The sequence below is a fragment of the Pseudophryne corroboree genome, chromosome 8, assembly GCF_028390025.1.
Source record: "Pseudophryne corroboree isolate aPseCor3 chromosome 8, aPseCor3.hap2, whole genome shotgun sequence".
Classification (NCBI taxonomy): Eukaryota; Metazoa; Chordata; class Amphibia; order Anura; family Myobatrachidae; genus Pseudophryne; species Pseudophryne corroboree.
Window position 1 is genome coordinate 492,923,510 of NC_086451.1, and position 22,962 is coordinate 492,946,471.

General features: G+C 47.9%; 1 protein-coding gene across 1 annotated transcript in view; it reads left to right on the forward strand.

The window, feature by feature from the left end:
- Window positions 1-22,962, forward strand: part of SURF2 (surfeit 2) — a 116,922-nt gene that overhangs the window by 85,637 nt on the left and 8,323 nt on the right. The window contains exons 4-5 of the mRNA XM_063938460.1: window positions 918-1,094; window positions 9,775-9,893. Of these exons, the coding sequence (XP_063794530.1) occupies window positions 918-1,094; window positions 9,775-9,893 (296 nt within the window). The remainder of the gene's footprint in view (window positions 1-917; window positions 1,095-9,774; window positions 9,894-22,962) is intronic.

Consider the following 22,962-nt stretch of genomic DNA (forward strand, 5'->3'; position numbering starts at 1 on the left):
TCTTTGACTGATGCTGACTCCTGTAGGGGGTGCTGGTTCTCTGACTGATGCTGACTCCTGTATGGGGTGCTGTCTCTCTGACTGACGCTGACTCCTGTGGAGGGTGCTGTCTCTCAGACTGATGCTGATTCCTGTAGGGGGTGCTGGCTCTCTCAGACTGACGCTGATTCCTGTAGGGGGTACTGGCTCCCTGACTGATGCTGATTCCTGTAGGGGGTGTTTGGTCTCTCTGACTGACGCTGACTCCTGTAGGGGGTGCTGGCTCTCTGACTGACGCTGACTCCTGTAGGGGGTGCTGGCTCTCTGACTGACGCTGACTCCTGTAGGGGGGGTTGGGTCTCTGACGCTGACTCCTGTAGGGGGTGTTGGGTCTCTCAGACTGATGCTGATTCCTGTAGGGGGTGCTGGCTCTCTGACTGACGCTGACTCCTGTAGGGGGTGTTGGGTCTCTCAGACTGATGCTGACTCCTGTAGGGGGTACTGGCTCTTTGACTGATGCTGACTCCTGTAGGGGGTGCTGGTTCTCTGACTGACGCTGATTCCTATGTGGGGTACTGGCTCTCTAAGACTGACGCTGATTCCTGTAAGAGGTGCTGACTCTCTCAGACTGACGCTGACTCCTGTAGGGGGTGCTGGCTCTCTCAGACTGATGCTGACTCTTGTAGTGGGTGCTGGCTCTCTCAGACTGACGCTGACTCCTGTATGGGGTGCTGGCTCTCTCAGACTGACGCTGATCCCTGTAGGGGGTGCTTGGTATCTAATAACGACAGATTTCTGTGTTGTCTCTCTCTAATGGATGGTTTCTTTGCTGAGCTGCAGAAATAGGGAATGTTAAAAATAACAAAAAAAACTAATTAATAGCACCTAATAATTATCTGGTACAAAAAATAAATGGCTTTAAACATGACTTTCATCAGATGAGGAATGTCAGAAACAAGGTGTGCCGTATGTTCCTGCCTGCCTTCGAAACAAGAAGAGCCAGCGCCACTCTGGGGGTGAACAGCCAGCGGTGAAGAAAGGACAATTGTGGGAGCACGACAACAGCGATTCTGAGGACAGTGACTCGGGGGACAGTATGAGTGACCTCTACCCAGGTACAACATTAGCCTAAGAGGGTCATGACCCTGATGTTTATACAATAGACTCATATCCTTGAAGCCAAGGTGCTACTGAAGCATATTCTTTTAATGTCGTGCACACTATTAAATGTATTTTAGACTCGTGCACTTGATCTAATATTTAGCCTCTCTTACTGTATAGTGAGAGGATCTTCATGTAAGTCTGATTACATGACATTTACACTATAAGTGTGGCGATCAGGTGTGCATCTAGGGGCTCGAGAGCCCCAGGCAAAGTAAGGGACTGTTGCCCCCCCCCCCCCCTCTCCCAAATATTTGAAAGAGGAAAGGCTTGTGTATACGCCGAAACAAGACGTCCTGAGGGGCGTTACCACGCAGTAGTGCCCCTTCCACAGTATACCACGCAGTAGTGCCCCTTCCACAGTATACCGCACAGTAGTAGTGCCCCTTCCACAGCATACCACACAGTAGTAGTGCCCCTTCCACAGCATACCACGCAGTAGTAGTGCCCCTTCCACAGTATACCACACAGTAGTAGTGCCCCTTCCACAGTATACCACACAGTAGTAGTGCCCCTTCCACAGTATACCACACAGTAGTAGTGCCCCTTCCACAGTATACCACACAGTAGTAGTGCCCCTTCCACATTATGCCACACAGTAGTAGTGCCCCTTCCACAGTATACCACACAGTAGTAGTGCCCCTTCCACAGTATACCACACAGTAGTAGTGCCCCTGCCAAATTATGCCACACAGTAGTAGTGCCTCTTCCACAGTATACAGTATACCACACAGTAGTAGTGCCCCTTCCACATTATGCCACACAGTAGTAGTGCCCCTTCCACATTATGCCACACAGTAGTAGTGCCCCTTCCACAGTATACCACACAGTAGTATTGCCCCTTCCACATTATGCCACACAGTAGTAGTGCCCCCTCCACATTATGCCACACAGTAGTAGTGCCCCTTCCACAGCGTACCACACAGTAGTAGTGCCTCTTCCACAGCATACCACACAGTAGTAGTGCCCCTTCCACAGCATACCACACAGTAGTAGTGCCCCTTCCACAGTATACCACACAGTAGTAGTGCCCCTTCCACATTATGCCACACAGTAGTAGTGTCCCTTCCACATTATGCCACACAGTAGTAGTGCCCCTTCCACATTATGCCACACAGTAGTAGTGCCTCTTTCACATTATGCCACATAGTAGTAGTGCCTCTTTCACATTATGCCACACAGTAGTAGTGCCCCTTCCACAGTACGCCACACAGTAGTAGTGCCCCTTCCACAGTATACCACACAGTAGTAGTGCCCCTTCCACAGCGTACCACACAGTAGTAGTGCCTCTTCCACAGCATACCACACAGTAGTAGTGCCCCTTCCACAGCATACCACACAGTAGTAGTGCCCCTTCCACAGTATACCACACAGTAGTAGTGCCCCTTCCACATTATGCCACACAGTAGTAGTGTCCCTTCCACATTATGCCACACAGTAGTAGTGCCCCTTCCACATTATGCCACACAGTAGTAGTGCCTCTTTCACATTATGCCACATAGTAGTAGTGCCTCTTTCACATTATGCCACACAGTAGTAGTGCCCCTTCCACAGTACGCCACACAGTAGTAGTGCCCCTTCCACAGTATACCACACAGTAGTAGTGCCCCTTCCACATTATGCCACACAGTAGTAGTGCCCCTTCCACATTATGCCACACAGTAGTAGTGCCCCTTCCACATTATGCCACACAGTAGTAGTGCCCCTTCCACAGTATACCACACAGTAGTAGTGCCCCTTCCACATTATGCCACAGTAGTAGTGCCCCTTCCACATTATGCCACACAGTAGTAGTGCCCCTTCCACAGCGTACCACACAGTAGTAGTGCCTCTTCCACAGCATACCACACAGTAGTAGTGCCCCTTCCACAGCATACCACACAGTAGTAGTGCCCCTTCCACAGTATACCACACAGTAGTAGTGCCCCTTCCACATTATGCCACACAGTAGTAGTGTCCCTTCCACATTATGCCACACAGTAGTAGTGCCCCTTCCACATTATGCCACACAGTAGTAGTGCCTCTTTCACATTATGCCACATAGTAGTAGTGCCTCTTTCACATTATGCCACACAGTAGTAGTGCCCCTTCCACAGTATACCACACAGTAGTAGTGCCCCTTCCACAGTATACCACACAGTAGTAGTGCCCCTTCCACAGTATACCACACAGTAGTAGTGCCCCTTCCACATTATGCCACACAGTAGTAGTGTCCCTTCCACATTATGCCACACAGTAGTAGTGCCCCTTCCACATTATGCCACACAGTAGTAGTGCCTCTTTCACATTATGCCACATAGTAGTAGTGCCTCTTTCACATTATGCCACACAGTAGTAGTGCCCCTTCCACAGTATGCCACACAGTAGTAGTGCCCCTTCCACAGTATACCACACAGTAGTAGTGCCCCTTCCACATTATGCCACACAGTAGTAGTGCCCCTTCCACATTATGCCACACAGTAGTAGTGCCCCTTTCACATTATGCCACACAGTAGTAGTGCCCCTTTCACATTATGCCACACAGTAGTAGTGCCTCTTACACATTATGCCCACACATTAATATGACCACAAAATAATAATTAAACTTAACCTGTTCCTGACTCTCTCCTCTCTAGCGCACTTTACCTTACAGATCTGTTCTGTTTACAGTGCTAATGCTTTCCGGCTGACCGGCTTTACTCTGCCCCTTTATAGCACTGCTGCAGAACATGCACGGTTACTGGTGCACACCACACTACAGTGATCTAAACTTAAAGTAAACTACAGCTCCCAACAGCCCTTGCTGCCCTGAGTTCCCGGCAGAAATGGCTGCTGGGAACTGTAGTTTCTTTTTGAGTTTCCCCACTGTGGTGCAGTGAGGGTGGTAAATTGGCTTTGTGTGTTATACAGTAAGGCCGAGAGCTTCCCACTTGTAAAAGGTTGGGTAGGGCATACCTTTGTGGTAGACTCTAGAGTCTCCCCAATCGATCCTTTCATTAGGAGCATTAAGAGCAGCATAGTGGGAGGGGTGCTGCTGGGCCCGGGGGAGTAGTAGTCTATGCTGATGATGTCAGGGTGGTTCTGTCTTTAGAGGCCTGTGATGTAGACCAGCTAATAGAAGAATTCTCTGCAGCCTCTGGCTCTATGAGAAATCTGGGCAAGTTTTCTTACGAAGGCTCCCTGCTTTTCCCGCTTGAATTGGGGGGAGAGGAGTGTGGCGGAGACCCTGGTGGCCACATGAACAGTGGCAGCCACGGCACTTAAGAGCTTAAACTCTTAAGTTCCCGGCGCCATTTTATGGGACAATGTGCGCTTGGCGCAAAATTTAAATGTGCCCTGGCGCTAGGCACCATATTTAAAATGTTATGGGCGCTAGGCCCCGTGTATTTAGTAATGTTTTAATGTGTGCCGCGTTCCCGGACGTCTCTGGCGACCGCGGCTATGAGGGAGCCTCCCGGCGCTCTGAGCTGTGTGCGCGCGCCGGGGGGAGAAGGGAGAGCCTCTGTGTGTGCGCTGAGGTCCGCTCAGCTACGCTCCCGGCACCTCAGCGCTAGGGAGAAGGGAGAGCCGCTGCATCCGGGAGATCCGCTCCTGCTGCAGGGCGCTTCGTGATGCCGCCTCTTGGGGTGCCTCAGCAAATCGGAGGTGGGCAACAGCATACCTGCACCGTGGGAGTTAGGGTGGGGACGGTCATTGGCCTTGCGAGGTGTCAGTGCCACTTTCCCGCTGCAGGACCACCGTCCTGAGAGGTGGTTTATACAGCGGGGGCACTGCGCCTTAGCTGTAGCAATCGCAGCACGCCGCACACCTTTAACAATAGCCTGAAGGTGATGACAGTGGTGAGTACAAACCAGGGGTCCCTGGTTCAAAGTGCGGCTGACACGCAGGGGAGGCATATAGGACCCATCCGGGTTGGGGACCCGCTATAGCCCCCTGTGTGCGGTGGCTTAAACTAGCACTTGTGTGATGTTTTAAAGCTGTTTGGGAGACATTGCCAGTATAAAAACCACTGTAGCTTCGGCGCCATTGGGGGGGCGGAGCTACCTCAGAGCGGGACCAGTGGCTTTTTGGCGCCTTCCTCTGCTTGCAGAAGCAGGCACACACAGCTCCTCCTTACACTCAGGAAACGCTGGAAAACTGGTACAGGGTGTAGCAAAGGGGGATAGCCGCTGTTGTATACAATCTGTCCCCTATAAAGGACAGTAATCATAGGTGTTTTACTGTGATATAACAGCTTCCAGCCTCACTGGGGCTGTGCTGCTGGGGTGTGCTGGTCTTCTTCTTCTCCTCTCTATTTCTCTCTCTCTCTTTCTCTCTCTCTCATACAGTAAGGGCGGGCTAGCTAAGTTATTACTTGTCTGTGTGTATGTAATTGTGCTTTACTGTAAACATGGGTAAACACAAACTATGCAGTATATGCCACACCAGATTCTCTCCCTCGACATCTGATTCTGTATCATGTAAACAATGCAGTCAGTCTTCACAACTCAGTGAGGGGGCTAGGGGAGAGTCCAGAGCCTTCCTGGCTATGTGCCATTAAAAAGATGTCTGATATGTCATCACAACTCACTGCTAATGCTCAAAAGTCTCAGCAGGCTGTTGTAGACCTAGCTGCCAGTGTGTGGGCTGATCCGGAGCACCCATTTTGGGACACATGCGCTGATTGGGACTGTCTAATCACAGTTCCCTTAGATTCTGGTAATTACCCATCTCACATGCTTCCCCAAAGGATCATGTTGAATATCTGATCCCATTGCATATTTTATATGTAATATATGTGTATGTGTTGTTCAAATTAAAACGGTATTTCACTATACATTATTTTTGCTTTGCTTTTTATGGCATTTCTCTTCTGAGAATATGATGGAATGAAATGAAACAAGGAAGGTATCACTGATAGCTCTAGTTAAGTGGAACTCTCCATATTTGTTTTTTTCTGTGCACTTGTGGTGAGGGTTAAAGGAACCTCATAGGAGAGAGACATCATTTCAGCTGCTGTCTTTGCGCACCCAGTAATTTCTATACTCCACATATATTACCATTGTTTGTGGTACCGAAGCCGAATGATTCGGTAAGGTCCATTTTGAATCTAAAGTCCTTGGACCCTTGCTTAAAGGTTTCAAGTTCAAAATGGAATCCTTGCGATCAGTGATTGCAGGCCTGGAAGAACAGGAATTCATGGTCTCCCTGGATATCAAGGACGCCTATCTCCATATTCCGATTTGGCCACATCATCAGGCTTATCTGAGGTTTGCCCTGCTGGACAATCACTACCAGTTCTAGGTGCTACCCTTCGGCCTGTCCACAGCTCCGAGGGTGTTCACAAAGGTAATGGCGGAAATGATGTTCCAGTTCCGAGTCCAGGGAGTCAATGTTGTCCCTTACCTGGACGATCTCCTGATAAAAGCAAGATCCAGGGAGCTTTTATTGCTCCATATTGACCGCACTATCTAACTTCTGTCACGCCATGGGTGGATTCCCAATTTACAGAAGTCTCACCTTGTGCCAACTCGGCGACTTCTGTTCCTGGGGATGTTACTGGATACTGTGGCCCAGAAGGTGTTCCTCCCAGAGGACAAGGCGAGAACACTTCAGGAGATGGTCCGCATGGTTCTCCGACCTGCTCGAATATCCATCTATCTTTGCACAAGATTGTTGGGGAAGATGGTTGCCTCATACGAGGCGATCCAATATGGGAGGTTCCATGCCAGAACATTTCAATTGAATCTCCTGAGCAAGTGGTCCGGATCACATCTTCAGATGCATCGGATGATATGGCTGTCGCCTCAGGCCAGGATTTCCCTCCTGTGGTGGCTGCAGTCTTCCAATCTCTTGGAAGGCCAGAGTTTCGGGATTCAGGATTGGATCCTCCTCACGACGGATGCGAGTCTGAGAGGATGGGGAGCTGTTAACCAGGGGTCTCAGTTCCAGGGCAGGTGGCCAGCCCACAAAGCCATCCTTCTGATCAACATTCTGGAACTTGGGGCGATCTACAATGCTCTGCTTCAGGCCTCTCCTCTCCTCAGGGATCATGTGATCCAGGTACAGTCGGATAACGCCACAGCAGTGGCGTACATCAATCGACAAGGAGGGACAAAAAGCAGGGCCTGCATGCGAGAGGTGTCAAAGATACTTCTCTGGGCAGAAAGGAATGCAAGAGCACTATCCACAATCTTCATTCCCGGAGTGGACAACTGGGAAGCGGACTTCCTGAGTCGTCACAATCTCCACCTGGGAGAGTGGGGGCTTCACCATCAGGTGTTTAAGCAAATCATCGACCAGTGGGGTTGCCCACAAATAGACATGATGATTTCTCGATTTAACAAGAAGCTTTGTTGGTATTGCTCACGAACCAGGGACACTCGGGCGAGGGCAGTAGATGCCCTGACATCGCCATGGCCTTACCGGCTTGTCTACCTGTTTCCTCCGATTCCATTGCTCCCACGGGTGCTCAAGCGAATAAGGAATCAGAGTCCAGTCAATTCTGATTGGCCTCTGAGGGCTTGGTACGCAGATCTTCTGGATGTCTGACGAAAAAACCCTTGGCCTCTACCACTAAGAAGAGATCTTCAACAAGGACCGCTTGTCTACCCGGACTTACGGCGACTTCGTTTGACGGCATGGAGATTAAGCGGATCATCCTAGCTCACAAGGGCCTTTCCAGAAAGGTCATTGCTACCATGGTGCAGGCCAGAAAGCCTGTGATGTCAAAACACCATCATCATATCTGTAGAAGATATGTCTCTTGGTGTAAGGAACACATGTATCCACCTGCGGAGTTCCACTTGGGACGTTTCCTCCGTTTCCTGCAGGCTGGTGTGGATAAGGGCTTACGTCTGGGTTCTATTAAGGTTCAGATTTCAGCCCTCTCCATCTTCTTCCAGAAGAAATTGGCAGTGTTGCCAGAAGTTCAGACCTTCTTGCAAGGGGTACTTCACATACGACCTCCTTTTGTGCCGCCCAATTTCTACGGTCCTCCTGGTTTGAACCTTTGATGATGGTAGAAGACAAGTACCTCACATGGAAGATGGTGATGTTACTGGCCCTGGCTTCTGCTAGGCGTGTCTCAGAATTGGGGGCCTTATTGTGTAAAAGTCCCTACTTGGTCTTTTACGAGGACAGAGCAGAGCTCAGGACTAGGCAGCAGTTCCTGCCGAAGGTCGTCTCTGCGTTCCACTTGAGTCAACCTATTGTGGTTCCGTCAGGTTCTGGCACTTCTGCTCCTCTGGAGGCATTGGAAGCAGTGCGAGCCTTGAATATCTATGTCAAAAGAATGGCTCAGATCAGAAAGACGGATTCTTTGTTCGTGCTATATGATGCACAGAAAAAGGGTTGCCCTGCTTCTAAGCCAACGAGCAATAGACTGCTTCGGCTTACTATCCGACAGGCCTATGTGTCGGCGGCCTTACCTGTTCCACAGTCTCTGAAGGCACCATTCTACAAGATCGGTGGGGTCTTCCTGGGCGGCTTCCCGTGGAGTTTCGGCCTTGTAACTATGCCGAGCAGCTACTTGGTCGGGGAAGAACACCTTTGTGAAGTTCGACAGGTTTGGTACCCTGGCCAAAGTGGATGTCTCCGCAGATTCCCGCCCGTTCTGGAAGCTTTGGGATGTCCCCATCGTACTAAGTCTCCCCAATATCCCTAATGGATATGGTACTAAATGGACCCCAGTATCCTCTAGGACGTAAGAGTAAATAGGATTTTAATTACCTACCGGTAAATCCTTTTCTCGTAGTCCATAAGGGATATTGGGCGGCCGCCTCTGTGCGGTAACTTTCTGCAGGTTGTCTTTTCTATGGTTACCTGTTCAGCTGTTGCTGGTCGGTTTTATGTTAATGGTGTGTGAATCTCACCACTCATTGTTATGTTCCTTCTCTCATGTATGTCCTTTATCCTTCGGGCACAGTTTTACCTATAACTGCCTGTGGGAGGGGCATAGAGGGGAGGAGCCAGCACACCCAGTGAATAACTTTAAAGTGCACCAGCTCCTTTGGACCCCGTCTATACCCCATCGTGCTAAGTCTCCCCAATATCCCTTATGGACTGCGAGAAAAGGATTTACCGGTAGGTAATTAAAATCCTATTTTCTTAGTTTTTTTATTTTTAATTTGCAAAAATCTAAAAAAAAAAATCACGTTGTCATTATGGGTATTGTGTGTAGAATTTTGAGGGAAAAATGAATTTATTCCATTTTGGAATAAGGCTGTAACATAGTGGTTCCCACACTCACTCCTCAAGTACCCCCAACAGTTCATGTTTTCCAGGTCTCCTCCCAGGATTGCAAGTGAAATAATTTGCTCCACCTGTGGGTCAGTGAGTAATGACTGCACCTGCTGGGTGACCTGGAAAACATGGACTGTTGGGGGTACTTGAGGACCGAGTTTGGGAACCACTGCTGTAACATAACAAAATGTGGAAAAAGTGAAGCGCTGTGAATACTTTCCGGGTGCACTGTGTATCCTGTGTAGGTTCTTCTCACATATACTTTTTCTAGCTCTACGTAGACTTGATGGTGGGAATACATTTGGCTGCAATATGCCCATTTTTGTTAGTTGATTATTTATGGGAGATAATTAAATAAAAAATAGTGTAGTCACGGAATTAAATGATATTATTAGCACAAAGGGTAATAATTACTTTCTTGTCTCATTATAGCCCATATATTTACAAAGAAAAACCAAGAGGGCGAGGAAAATGGCAAAAGCCAATCAACTAGCGACGATGAGATGGAAGTGGAAGGGAATTCGCACAATAATCAATGTAAACGATCCCAGGTACGGTATATAATATATACTGCTATGGAAGACCGCTGGTATATGTATATATGTGTCTAATTACATCTAGCCTCCCTGCCCTTCTAGTCACGCCATGCCGTAGCATTACTTGGTGGCGATAAGCGGCTTTTTGCGCTACTGTTTTCCATTAAGTTGCGTCTTATTTGCAAAACAGTGTGAATAGGTCAAACAAGCAGCTTTTGCTGATTAAAATAATATGCGGCGTGCCTGTATTGTGTGCGACCGTGGCTGTATCTGCGTATGTTAGTGTTTTCCTAGAAAACTGACACTGTACGTAGCATTTCATATGCAGATACAGCCGCAATCACACACAGAATATAGCCATGCCGCATATCATTTCTCTTACATCCTAGAGGATGCTGGGGTCCATTTAGTACCATGGGTTAGGGTGTACGTGTTTCCTCCACTTCCACTCATCCCAAGGATTCTGAAACTAATAAAAAGAGCAAGAGTTCCGGCGATCCTCATTGCTCCGGACTGGCCCAGGAGGGCTTGGTACGCGGATCTTCTGGCATTGCTGCTGGGGGATCCGAGGCCTCTTCTTCTTTGCGAGGACCTTTTACTACAGGGGCCGTTCGCCTATCAAGACTTACCTCTGCTACGTTTGACGGCATAGAGGTTGAACGTCAGATTTTAGCTCGGAAGGGTATTCCGAACAAGGTTATTCCTACTCTGATCCAAGCTAGGAAGGGGGTAATGTCTAAGCATTACCATCGCATTTGGAGGAAATGTGTGTCTTAGTGTGAATCCAAGGAGTTTCTACTGGGACGTTTTCTCCTCTTTCTGCAAGCTGTTGTGGATGTGAGCATACGCTTGGGCTCCATCAAGGTCCAGATTTCAGCCTTGTCCATTTTCTTCCAGAAACAATTGGCTGCTCTCCCTGAGGTTCAGACATTCTTGAAGGGAGTTCTGCACATCCAACCACCCATTGTGCCTCCTTCGGCACCTTGGGATCTAAATGTGGTGCTGCAGTTCCTGCAAACGGATTGGTTCAAACTTTTACAAGAGGTGGACCTAAAGTTTCTTACTTGGAAGGCAGTCACACTGTTGGTATTGGCATCTGCTAGACGTGTGTCTGAATTGGGAGCATTGTCGCACAAGAACCGCTACTTGATTTTCCATGAAGATAGAGCTGAGCTCAGAACGCGTCAGCTTGTGTCGGCTTTTCATATCAAACAACCTATTGTGCCAGTGGCTACTGACACATCGATTACTTCAAAGTCCCTGGATGTTGTGCGGGCTTTGAAAATATATGTGAAGAGAACTGCTCGTCACAGGAAGTTGGACGCACTGTTTGTCCTTTATGATCCCGACAAGATTGGGTGTCCTGCTTCTAAGCAGACTATTTCTCGCTGGATCAGGCTTACTATCCAGCATACTTCTTCTAAGGCAGGTTTGGCATGTCCAGAATCTGTTCAGGCCCATTCTACACGTAAAGTGGGTTCTTCCTGGGTGACTACTTGGTCAGGGTTGAACACGTTTGCTAAGTTCTACAAGTTCGATACTTTAGCCTCTGAGGACCTAAAGTTTGGTCAATCTGTTCTGCAGGAACCTCAGCACTCTCCCTCCCGTACTGGGAGCTTTGGTACATCCCCATGTTACTAAATGGACCACAGCATCCTCTAGGACAGGGGTGGGGAACCTACAACCTGCGAAGCCGTTTGCTCCGGCCCACCCGCTTCTGTCAGTGAGACATGCCGCCGCTCAGTCCGTCGGCAGCGTGTCTCAGCTGTCAGGACAGGGAGGAGAGCGCGGCTATGTAGGGTGGCGGCGCCGGCATGTAGGACTTCAAACCAGCCGCCGGTTCGTGAGCTCTCATTGGCTCTCGCACCGGCGGTTGGTTTGAAGTCCTACACGCCGCCGCCACCCGACATAGCCCCGCTCTTCTCCCTGTCAGCAAGCAGCAGCAGCGGTAAGCAGCACGGGGGGGGGGGAGGGGGAGGGAGACATCTGTATACCTGGCACTGTGGGGGCATCTGTATACCTGGCACAGTGAGGAGCATCTGTATACCTGGCACGGTGGGGGGCATCTGTATACCTGGCACGGTGGGGGGCATTTGTATACCTGGCACTGCACTATTGGGGGCATATGTGTATCACGTCCCATTTTAACTGGCCACACCCATTTTTTGGGCACGCGCGCGCCTCCGGCGCACACATACAGTACCTCTAAGGGGCAGACCTACTGGGGGCCAGGGTAATTTTTTTAAGTTGAGAATTTTTGTATGGCCCCTGAAGGATTTTATAAATATCCAAATGGCCCTCGGTAGAAAAAAGGTTCCCCACCCCTGCTCTAGGACGTAAGAGAAAATACGATTTGAATTACCCACCGGTAAATCTTTTTCTCGTAGTCTGTAGAGGATGCTGGGCGCCCGCCCAGTGCTTCGTATTCCTGCATTGTTACTTGGTTACATTTGTTGGTTCAGCCGTTGCTGAATTGTTCCAAGTTGGTTAGCTTGGCTTTCATTTTTTTGTTATGTGTGAGCTGGTGTGAATCTCACCACTATCTGTGTATTTCCTTCTCTCGAAGTATGTCCGTCTCCTCGGGCACAGTTTCTAGACTGAGTCTGGTAGGAGGGGCATAGAGGGAGGAGCCGGTGGCTTTCAAAGGACCCGTCTATAGCCCATGGTACTAAATGGACCACTGCATCCTCTACGGACTACGAGAAAAGTATTTACCGGTAGGTAATTCAAATCCTATTATTACGGACACTGCAACGTAGCATTTCGTATGCAGATACAGCCACAATCTCACACACAATATAGCCATGCCTCATATCCTATTACTGACACTGTAACGTAGCATTTTGTATGCAGATACAGCTGCAGTCACACACAGAATATAGCCATGCCTCATATCCTATTACTGACACTGTAATGTAGCATTTCGTATGCAGATACAGCCGCGATCGCACATAGAATATAGGCATGCATCATATCGTATTACTGACACTGTAACGTAGCATTTCGTATGCAGATACAGCCGCAATCGCACACAGAATATAGCCATGCCGCATATCATACTACTGACACTGTAACGTAGCATTTCGTATGCAGATACAGCCGCGATCGCACATAGAATATAGACATGCATCATATCATATTACTGTCACTGTAATGTAGCATTTCGTATGCAGATACAGCCGCAATCGCACACAGAATATAGCCATGCCGCATATCGTATTACTGACACTGTAACGTAGCATTTCGTATGCAGATACAGCCGCGATCGCACATAGAATATAGGCATGCATCATATCGTATTACTGACACTGTAACGTAGCATTTCGTATGCAGATACAGCCGCAATCGCACACAGAATATAGCCATGCCGCATATCATACTACTGACACTGTAACGTAGCATTTCGTATGCAGATACAGCCGCAATCGCACACAGAATATAGCCATGCCGCATATCATACTACTGACACTGTAACGTAGCATTTCGTATGCAGATACAGCCGCGATCGCACATAGAATATAGACATGCATCATATCATATTACTGTCACTGTAATGTAGCATTTCGTATGCAGATACAGTGCGGTCACACACACAGAATATAGGCATGCCGCATATCGTATTACTGACACTGTAACGTAGCATTTCGTATGCAGATACAGCCACAATCACACACACAGTCTACAGGCATGCCGCATATCATATTACTGACACTGTAATGTAGCATTTCGTATGCAGATACAGCCACAATCACACACACAGTCTACAGGCATGCTGCATATCATATTACTGTCACTGTAATGTAGCATTTCGTATGCAGATACAGCCGCAGTCACACACAGAATATAGCCATGCCGCATATCGTATTACTGACACTGTAACGTAGCATTTCGTATGCAGATACAGCCGCAATCGCACACAGAATATAGCCATGCCGCATATCCTATTACTGACACTGTAACGTAGCATTTCGTATGCAGATACAGCCGCAATCGCACACAGAATATAGCCATGCCGCATATCCTATTACTGACACTGTAACGTAGCATTTCGTATGCAGATACAGCCGCAATCGCACACAGAATATAGCCATGCCGCATATCATATTACTGACACTGTAACGTAGCATTTCGTATGCAGATACAGCCGCAATCGCACACAGAATATAGCCATGCCGCATATCGTATTACTGACACTGTAACGTAGCATTTCGTATGCAGATACAGCCGCGATCGCACACAGAATATAGCCATGCCGCATATCCTATTACTGACACTGTAACGTAGCATTTCGTATGCAGATACAGCCGCAATCGCACACAGAATATAGCCATGCCGCATATCGTATTACTGACACTGTAACGTAGCATTTCGTATGCAGATACAGCCGCGATCACACACACAGTCTACAGGCATGCTGCATATCATATTACTGACACTGTAATGTAGCATTTCGTATGCAGATACAGCCACAATCACACATAGAATATAGGCATGCCGCATATCATATTACTGACACTGTAACGTAGCATTTCGTATGCAGATACAGCCGCAGTCACACACAGAATATAGGCATGCTGCATATCATATTACTGACACTGTAATGTAGCATTTCGTATGCAGATACAGCCACAATCACACATAGAATATAGGCATGCCGCATATCCTATTACTGACACTGTAACGTAGCATTTCGTATGCAGATACAGCCGCGATCGCACATAGAATATAGACATGCATCATATCATATTACTGACACTGTAACGTAGCATTTCGTATGCAGATACAGCCGCGATCGCACATAGAATATAGACATGCATCATATCGTATTACTGACACTGTAACGTAGCATTTCGTATGCAGATACAGCCGCGATCGCACATAGAATATAGGCATGCTGCATATCATATTACTGACACTGTAACGTAGCATTCCATATGCAGATACAGCCGCGATCGCACATAGAATATAGACATGCATCATATCGTATTACTGACACTGTAACGTAGCATTTCGTATGCAGATACAGCCGCGATCGCACATAGAATATAGGCATGCCGCATATCATACTACTGACACTGTAACGTAGCATTTCGTATGCAGATACAGCCGCGATCGCACATAGAATATAGACATGCATCATATCGTATTACTGACACTGTAACGTAGCATTTCGTATGCAGATACAGCCGCGATCGCACATAGAATATAGGCATGCTGCATATCATATTACTGACACTGTAACGTAGCATTTCGTATGCAGATACAGCCGCGATCGCACATAGAATATAGACATGCATCATATCGTATTACTGACACTGTAACGTAGCATTTCGTATGCAGATACAGCCGCGATCGCACATAGAATATAGGCATGCTGCATATCATATTACTGACACTGTAACGTAGCATTCCATATGCAGATACAGCCGCGATCGCACATAGAATATAGACATGCATCATATCATATTACTGACACTGTAACGTAGCATTTCGTATGCAGATACAGCCGCGATCGCACACAGAATATAGCCATGCCGCATATCCTATTACTGACACTGTAACGTAGCATTTCGTATGCAGATACAGCCGCAATCGCACACAGAATATAGCCATGCCGCATATCCTATTACTGACACTGTAACGTAGCATTTCGTATGCAGATACAGCCGCAATCGCACACAGAATATAGCCATGCCGCATATCGTATTACTGACACTGTAACGTAGCATTTCGTATGCAGATACAGCCGCGATCGCACACAGAATATAGCCATGCCGCATATCCTATTACTGACACTGTAACGTAGCATTTCGTATGCAGATACAGCCGCAATCGCACACAGAATATAGCCATGCCGCATATCATATTACTGACACTGTAACGTAGCATTTCGTATGCAGATACAGCCGCGATCGCACATAGAATATAGCCATGCCGCATATCATATTACTGTCACTGTAACGTAGCATTTCGTATGCAGATACAGCCGCAATCGCACACAGAATATAGCCATGCCGCATATCGTATTACTGACACTGTAACGTAGCATTTCGTATGCAGATACAGCCGCGATCACACACACAGTCTACAGGCATGCCACATATCATATTACTGACACTGTAATGTAGCATTTCGTATGCAGATACAGCCACAATCACACATAGAATATAGGCATGCCGCATATCATATTACTGACACTGTAACGTAGCATTTCGTATGCAGATACAGCCGCAATCGCACACAGAATATAGCCATGCCGCATATCCTATTACTGACACTGTAACGTAGCATTTCGTATGCAGATACAGCCGCAATCGCACATAGAATATAGGCATGCCGCATATTATTTTAATCAGCAAAATGCTGCTTGTGCGTCTTATTTGGAATTGTATCTGTGTTTTTATTTATTTTTTCAAATGCTAAAATCATGTGATTAGATCCTGTTTATGGGCTGACCGCACAATCCGTTATTATTATATACATTATATTTAGTTACTTCTCATAGGGGGCAGGATGTACTAAACGAAAAATGCGGTAATTCTCCCGTTCACTGCATCTTCCAAAATTTACTTTTCTCTGACCGCCGGGTCAGCACCGCGGCAGGGGTTCTCCAGCTTTTGCTGGCGATACCCCATTGAAGCCTATGGGCTTCTCTCCGCAGCGCTGTGTGAGGGATCCGATCGGATGCCTCCCAACATGCCTCATGCCCGTCACCCTGCGCATGCACAGACGGACTCCCCGGGCCGAATCCTGGAAGGCAGGCAGCCGCTGGGGATCGTGGAGGAGGGCTCTTATCGGAAGAGCTGTCCTCCGCAATGCTGATCGCATATGTAAGTACAAGTAAGTAACGCTATTATTCTATTATTATTTCGTTATCTGGCTGTTGTAGGTTGAGCCCAGTGTCTCCAAGCTCCGCCCTCTGTCATCTACCCTGCAGAGAACTGGTCCTAGGTGACGGACCAGTAGAAATTAGCAGTGCTCAACTAGTTGCTGTTGCAGCGGCAGGGATGGATGGAGTTTGTGGTGGATTTGGCCTTGGGGGATGGGTGAAATTCCCCTAGCACAACATGAAGGGACACATGCAGTTGGTGTGGGTGGAATATCAGTCCAGGGTCTATGAGATTCAGGTCCATCCCTCACCCAAACCTGGTCTCTGCTGAGTTATCATACACAAACTGATGTTCCAGTTGCCTGGGTACGCCTGGATTGGGGTATAGACCATAAAATTGTTGAAGTGGGGATTTTAAAGGGTTAGGGTCCCTGCAGAGGTCATCTTGGAGAATGTTGACCCACTACCTCAAAGCTGGAACCTGGCACTGAAATAAAGCATATAGTCGTACCTCACACAGTTTCTAGCCCATGATATTCTCTCAGCAGCCTTCAACAGTAGTTGCATTAAGTAAAAATGCGCACACTTGCTATTCAGCAATAACATGAATCCTATTACAGCAATATATTTGGTGACTCTGTTCAGAAATAGCACGTGTGCACATTTTTACTTCATGTAACGTCTGTTGAAGGACTGACACATTGAATTCACTAATCACTCTCAAGCTGTTCTGTGATAGGTGCATTTGAAGAGTATATAGAGATCCTATTGACCGAGTACCCATAATTATGGTCTCTAGTTAGGGGTCTCACAGAAACAATTTATACATGGGAATGAGCTTAATACAATATGGTATGGAAGTAAATTATTAACAAGGACTACATAGATACTGAATATTACTGGACCTACTTTATGCTCTACTGGTATACTGTTTGCAGATTATTGAATAACTCACTGTGAGAGTTCTTATTCATAGCAAGATATATTCAAAATAAATGATACTAATAGAGACTAGACACAGGTAACGAGCCTTTGTTTTTAAAACTCACTTTATGAAGCAATTTATTCATGGTGTATAAGGAAGTGCATTATTTGGTGTATTGTATTGTTTTATTTCTCTGACGTCCTAGTGGATGCTGGGGACTCCGTAAGGACCATGGGGAATAGCGGCTCCGCAGGAGACTGGGCACAGCTAAGAAAGATTTAGGACTACCTGGTGTGCACTGGCTCCTCCCACTATGACCCTCCTCCAGACTTCAGTTAGAATCCTGTGCCCGGCTGAGCTGGATGCACACTAGGGGCACTCCTGAGCTCCTAGAGAGAAAGTATATTTCTCTATCGTCCTAGTGGATGCTGGGGTTCCTGAAAGGACCATGGGGAATAGCGGCTCCGCAGGAGACAGGGCACAAAAAGTAAAGCTTTTCCAGATCAGGTGGTGTGCACTGGCTCCTCCCCCTATGACCCTCCTCCAGACTCCAGTTAGATTTTTGTGCCCGGCCGAGAAGGGTGCAATCTAGGTGGCTCTCCTAAAGAGCTGCTTAGAAAAAGTTTAGCTAGGTTTTTTATTTTACAGTGATTCCTGCTGGCAACAGGATCACTGCAGCGAGGGACTGAGGGGAGAAGGAGTCAACTCACCTGCGTGCAGGATGGATTGGCTACTGGACATCAAGCTCCAGAGGGACGATCACAGGTACAGCCTGGATGGTCACCGGAGCCGCGCCGCCGGCCCCCTTGCAGATGCTGAAGTCAGAAGAGGTCCAGAATCGGCGGCTGAAGACTCCTGCAGTCTTCTAAAGGTAGCGCACAGCACTGCAGCTGTGCGCCATTTTCCTCTCAGCACACTTCACACGCGGTCACTGAGGGTGCAGGGCGCTGGGGGGGGGCGCCCTGGGAGGCAAATGTAACCTATATAAAGGCTAAAAATACCTCACATATAGCCCCTAGAGGCTATATGGAGATATTTAACCCCTGCCTGATTTCTCTAAATAGCGGGAGACGAGCCCGCCAGAAAAGGGGCGGGGCCTATCTCCTCAGCACACGGCGCCATTTCCTCTCACAGCTCCGCTGGTCAGGACGGCTCCCAAGTCTCTCCCCTGCACTGCACTACAGAAACAGGGTAAAACAGAGAGGGGGGGGGCAAATTTATGGCGATATTTTGATATAACAAAGCAGCTATAAGGGAGCACTTATTATAAGGCTATCCCTGATATATATATAGCGCTTTTGGTGTGTGCTGGCAAACTCTCCCTCTGTCTCCCCAAAGGGCTAGTGGGTCCTGTCTTCGTTAGGAGCATTCCCTGTGTGTCTGCTGTGTGTCGGTACGTGTGTGTCGACATGTATGAGGACGATATTGGTGTGGAGGCGGAGCAATTGCCAAATATGAGGATGTCACCCCCTAGGGAGTCGACACCAGAATGGATGCCTTTATTTATGGAACTACGGGATAGTGTCAACACGCTAAAGCAGTCGTTTGACGACATGAGGCGGCCGGACAATCAATTAGTGCCTGTCCAGGCGACTCAAACACCGTCAGGGGCTGTGAAACGCCCTTTGCCTCAGTCGGTCGACACAGACCCAGACACAGGCACTGACTCCAGTGGTGACGGTGACGAATCAACCGTATTTTCCAGTAGGGCCACACGTTATATGATTTTGGCAATGAAGGAGGCGTTACATTTAGCTGATACTACAGGTACCACTAAACAGGGTATTATGTGGGGTGTGAAAAAACTACCTATAGTTTTTCCTGAATCAGAAGAATTAAATGACGTGTGTAATGAAGCGTGGGTTGCCCCTGATAAAAAGCTGATAATTTCAAAGAAATTATTGGCATTATACCCTTTCCCGCCAGAGGTTAGGGAGCGCTGGGAAACACCTCCTAGGGTGGACAAGGCGCTAACACGCTTATCTAAACAAGTGGCGTTACCTTCTCCTGAGACGGCCGCACTTAAAGATCCATCAGATAGGAGGATGGAAAATATCCAAAAAAGTATATACACACATGCAGGTGTTATACTACGACCAGCTATAGCGACTGCCTGGTTGTGCAGTGCTGGGGTAGTTTGGTCAGAGTCCCTGATTGAAAATATTGATACCCTGGACAGGGACAATATTTTACTGTCGTTAGAACAAATAAAGGATGCATTTCTTTATATGCGTGATGCACAGAGGGATATCTGCACACTGGCATCACGGGTAAGTGCTATGTCCATTTCGGCCAGAAGAGCTTTATGGACGCGACAGTGGACAGGCGATGCGGATTCAAAACGGCATATGGAAGTTTTGCCGTATAAAGGGGAGGAGTTATTTGGAGTCGGTCTATCAGATTTGGTGGCCACGGCTACAGCCGGGAAATCCACCTTTCTACCTCAAGTCACTCCCCAACATAAAAAGGCACCGACTTTTCAACCGCAGCCCTTTCGTTCCTTTAAAAATAAGAGAGCAAAGGGCTATTCATATCTGCCACGAGGCAGAGGTCGAGGGAAGAGACAGCAACACGCAGCTCCTTCCCAGGAACAGAAGCCCTCCCCGGCTTCTACAAAAGCCTCAGCATGACGCTGGGGCTTCTCAAGCGGACTCGGGGACGGTCGTCTCAAAAATTACAGCGCGCAGTGGGCTCACTCGCAGGTAGATCCCTGGATCCTGCAGATAATATCTCAAGGGTACAGGTTGGAATTAGAGACAGATCCACCTCGCCGTTTCCTGAAGTCTGCTTTACCAACGTCCCCCTCCGAAAGGGAGACGGTTTTGGAAGCCATTCACAAGCTGTACTCTCAGCAGGTGATAGTCAAGGTACCTCTTCTACAACAAGGGAAGGGGTATTATTCCACTCTTTTTGTGGTACCGAAGCCGGATGGCTCGGTAAGGCCTATTCTAAATCTGAAGTCCTTGAACCTGTACATAAAGAAGTTCAAGTTCAAGATGGAGTCACTCAGAGCAGTGATAGCGAACCTGGAAGAGGGGGACTTTATGGTATCCTTGGACATCAAGGATGCGTATCTCCACGTTCCAATTTACCCCTCACACCAGGGGTACCTCAGGTTCGTTGTACAAAACTGTCACTATCAGTTTCAGACGCTGCCGTTCGGATTGTCCACGGCACCTCGGATCTTTACAAAGGTAATGGCCGAGATGATGATTCTTCTTCGAAGAAAAGGCATATTAATTATCCCATACTTGGACGATCTCCTAATAAGGGCAAGGTCCAGAGAACAGCTAGAGATGGGATTAGCACTGTCTCAAGAAGTGCTAAAACAGCACGGGTGGATTCTGAATATTCCAAAATCCCAGTTAATGCCGACAACTCGGCTGCTGTTCCTAGGGATGATTCTGGACACGGTTCAGAAAAAGGTTTTTCTCCCGGAGGAAGAAGCCAAGGAGTTATCCGAGCTTGTCAGGAACCTCCTAAAACCAGGAAAGGTGTCTGTACATCAATGCACAAGAGTCCTGGGAAAAATGGTTGCTTCTTACGAAGCAATTCCATTCGGCAGATTCCACGCACGCCAGCCTGAGAGGCTGGGGAGCAGTCACACAAGGAAGAAACTTCCAGGGAGTATGGACGAGTCTGGAAACGTCTCTTCACATAAACATTCTGGAACTAAGAGCAATATACAATGCTCTAAGCCAGGCAGAACCTCTGCTTCAGGGAAAACCGGTGTTGATCCAGTCGGACAACATCACGGCAGTCGCCCATGTGAACAGACAGGGCGGCACAAGAAGCAGGAGTGCAATGGCAGAAGCTGCAAGGATTCTTCGCTGGGCAGAGAATCATGTGATAGCACTGTCAGCAGTGTTCATCCCGGGAGTGGACAACTGGGAAGCAGACTTCCTCAGCAGACACGATCTTCACCCGGGAGAGTGGGGACTTCATCCGGAAGTCTTCCACATGCTGGTAACCCGTTGGGAAAGACCAATGGTGGACATGATGGCGTCTCGCCTCAACAAAAAACTGGACAGGTATTGCGCCAGGTCAAGAGATCCGCAGGCAATAGCTGTGGACGCGCTGGTAACGCCTTGGGTGTACCAGTCGGTGTATGTGTTTCCTCCTCTGCCTCTCATACCAAAAGTATTGAGAATTATACGGCAAAGAGGCGTAAGAACGATACTAGTGGTTCCGGATTGGCCAAGAAGGACTTGGTACCCGGAACTTCAAGAGATGATCACGGAAGATCCGTGGCCTCTACCTCTAAGGAGGGACTTGCTTCAGCAGGGTCCCTGTCTGTTTCAAGACTTACCGCGGCTGCGTTTGACGGCATGGCGGTTGAACGCCGGATCCTAAAGGAAAAAGGCATGCCGGAAGAAGTCATTCCTACTTTGATTAAAGCAAGGAAGGAAGTAACCGTGCAACATTATCACCGAATTTGGCGAAAATATGTTGCGTGGTGCGAAGATCGGAGTGCTCCGACGGAGGAATTTCAACTGGGTCGATTCCTACATTTCCTGCAATCAGGATTGTCTATGGGTCTCAAATTGGGATCTATTAAGGTTCAAATTTCGGCCCTGTCGATTTTCTTTCAAAAAGAATTGGCTTCAGTCCCTGAAGTCCAGACCTTTGTTAAGGGAGTGCTGCATATACAGCCTCCTGTGGTGCCTCCAGTGGCACCGTGGGATCTCAATGTGGTTTTGGACTTTCTAAAATCTCATTGGTTTGAACCACTAAAAAAGGTGGATTTGAAATATCTCACTTGGAAAGTGACCATGCTTCTAGCCCTGGCTTCTGCCAGGAGAGTATCAGAATTGGCAGCTTTATCTTACAAAAGCCCATATCTGATTTTCCATTCGGACAGGGCAGAACTGCGGACTCGTCCGCATTTTCTCCCTAAGGTGGTGTCAGCATTTCATCTGAACCAGCCTATTGTAGTGCCTGCGGCTACAAGTGACTTGGAGGACTCCAAGTTACTGGACGTTGTCAGAGCATTAAAAATATATATTGCAAGGACAGCTGGAGTCAGAAAATCTGACTCGTTGTTTATATTGTATGCACCCAACAAGATGGGTGCTCCTGCGTCTAAGCAGACGATTGCTCGTTGGATCTGTAGCACAATCCAACTTGCACATTCTGTGGCAGGCCTGCCACAGCCTAAATCTGTAAAGGCCCACTCCACAAGGAAGGTGGGCTCATCTTGGGCGGCTGCCCGAGGGGTCTCGGCATTACAACTTTGCCGAGCAGCTACGTGGTCAGGGGAGAACACGTTTGTAAAATTTTACAAATTTGATACTCTGGCTAAGGAGGACCTGGAGTTCTCTCATTCGGTG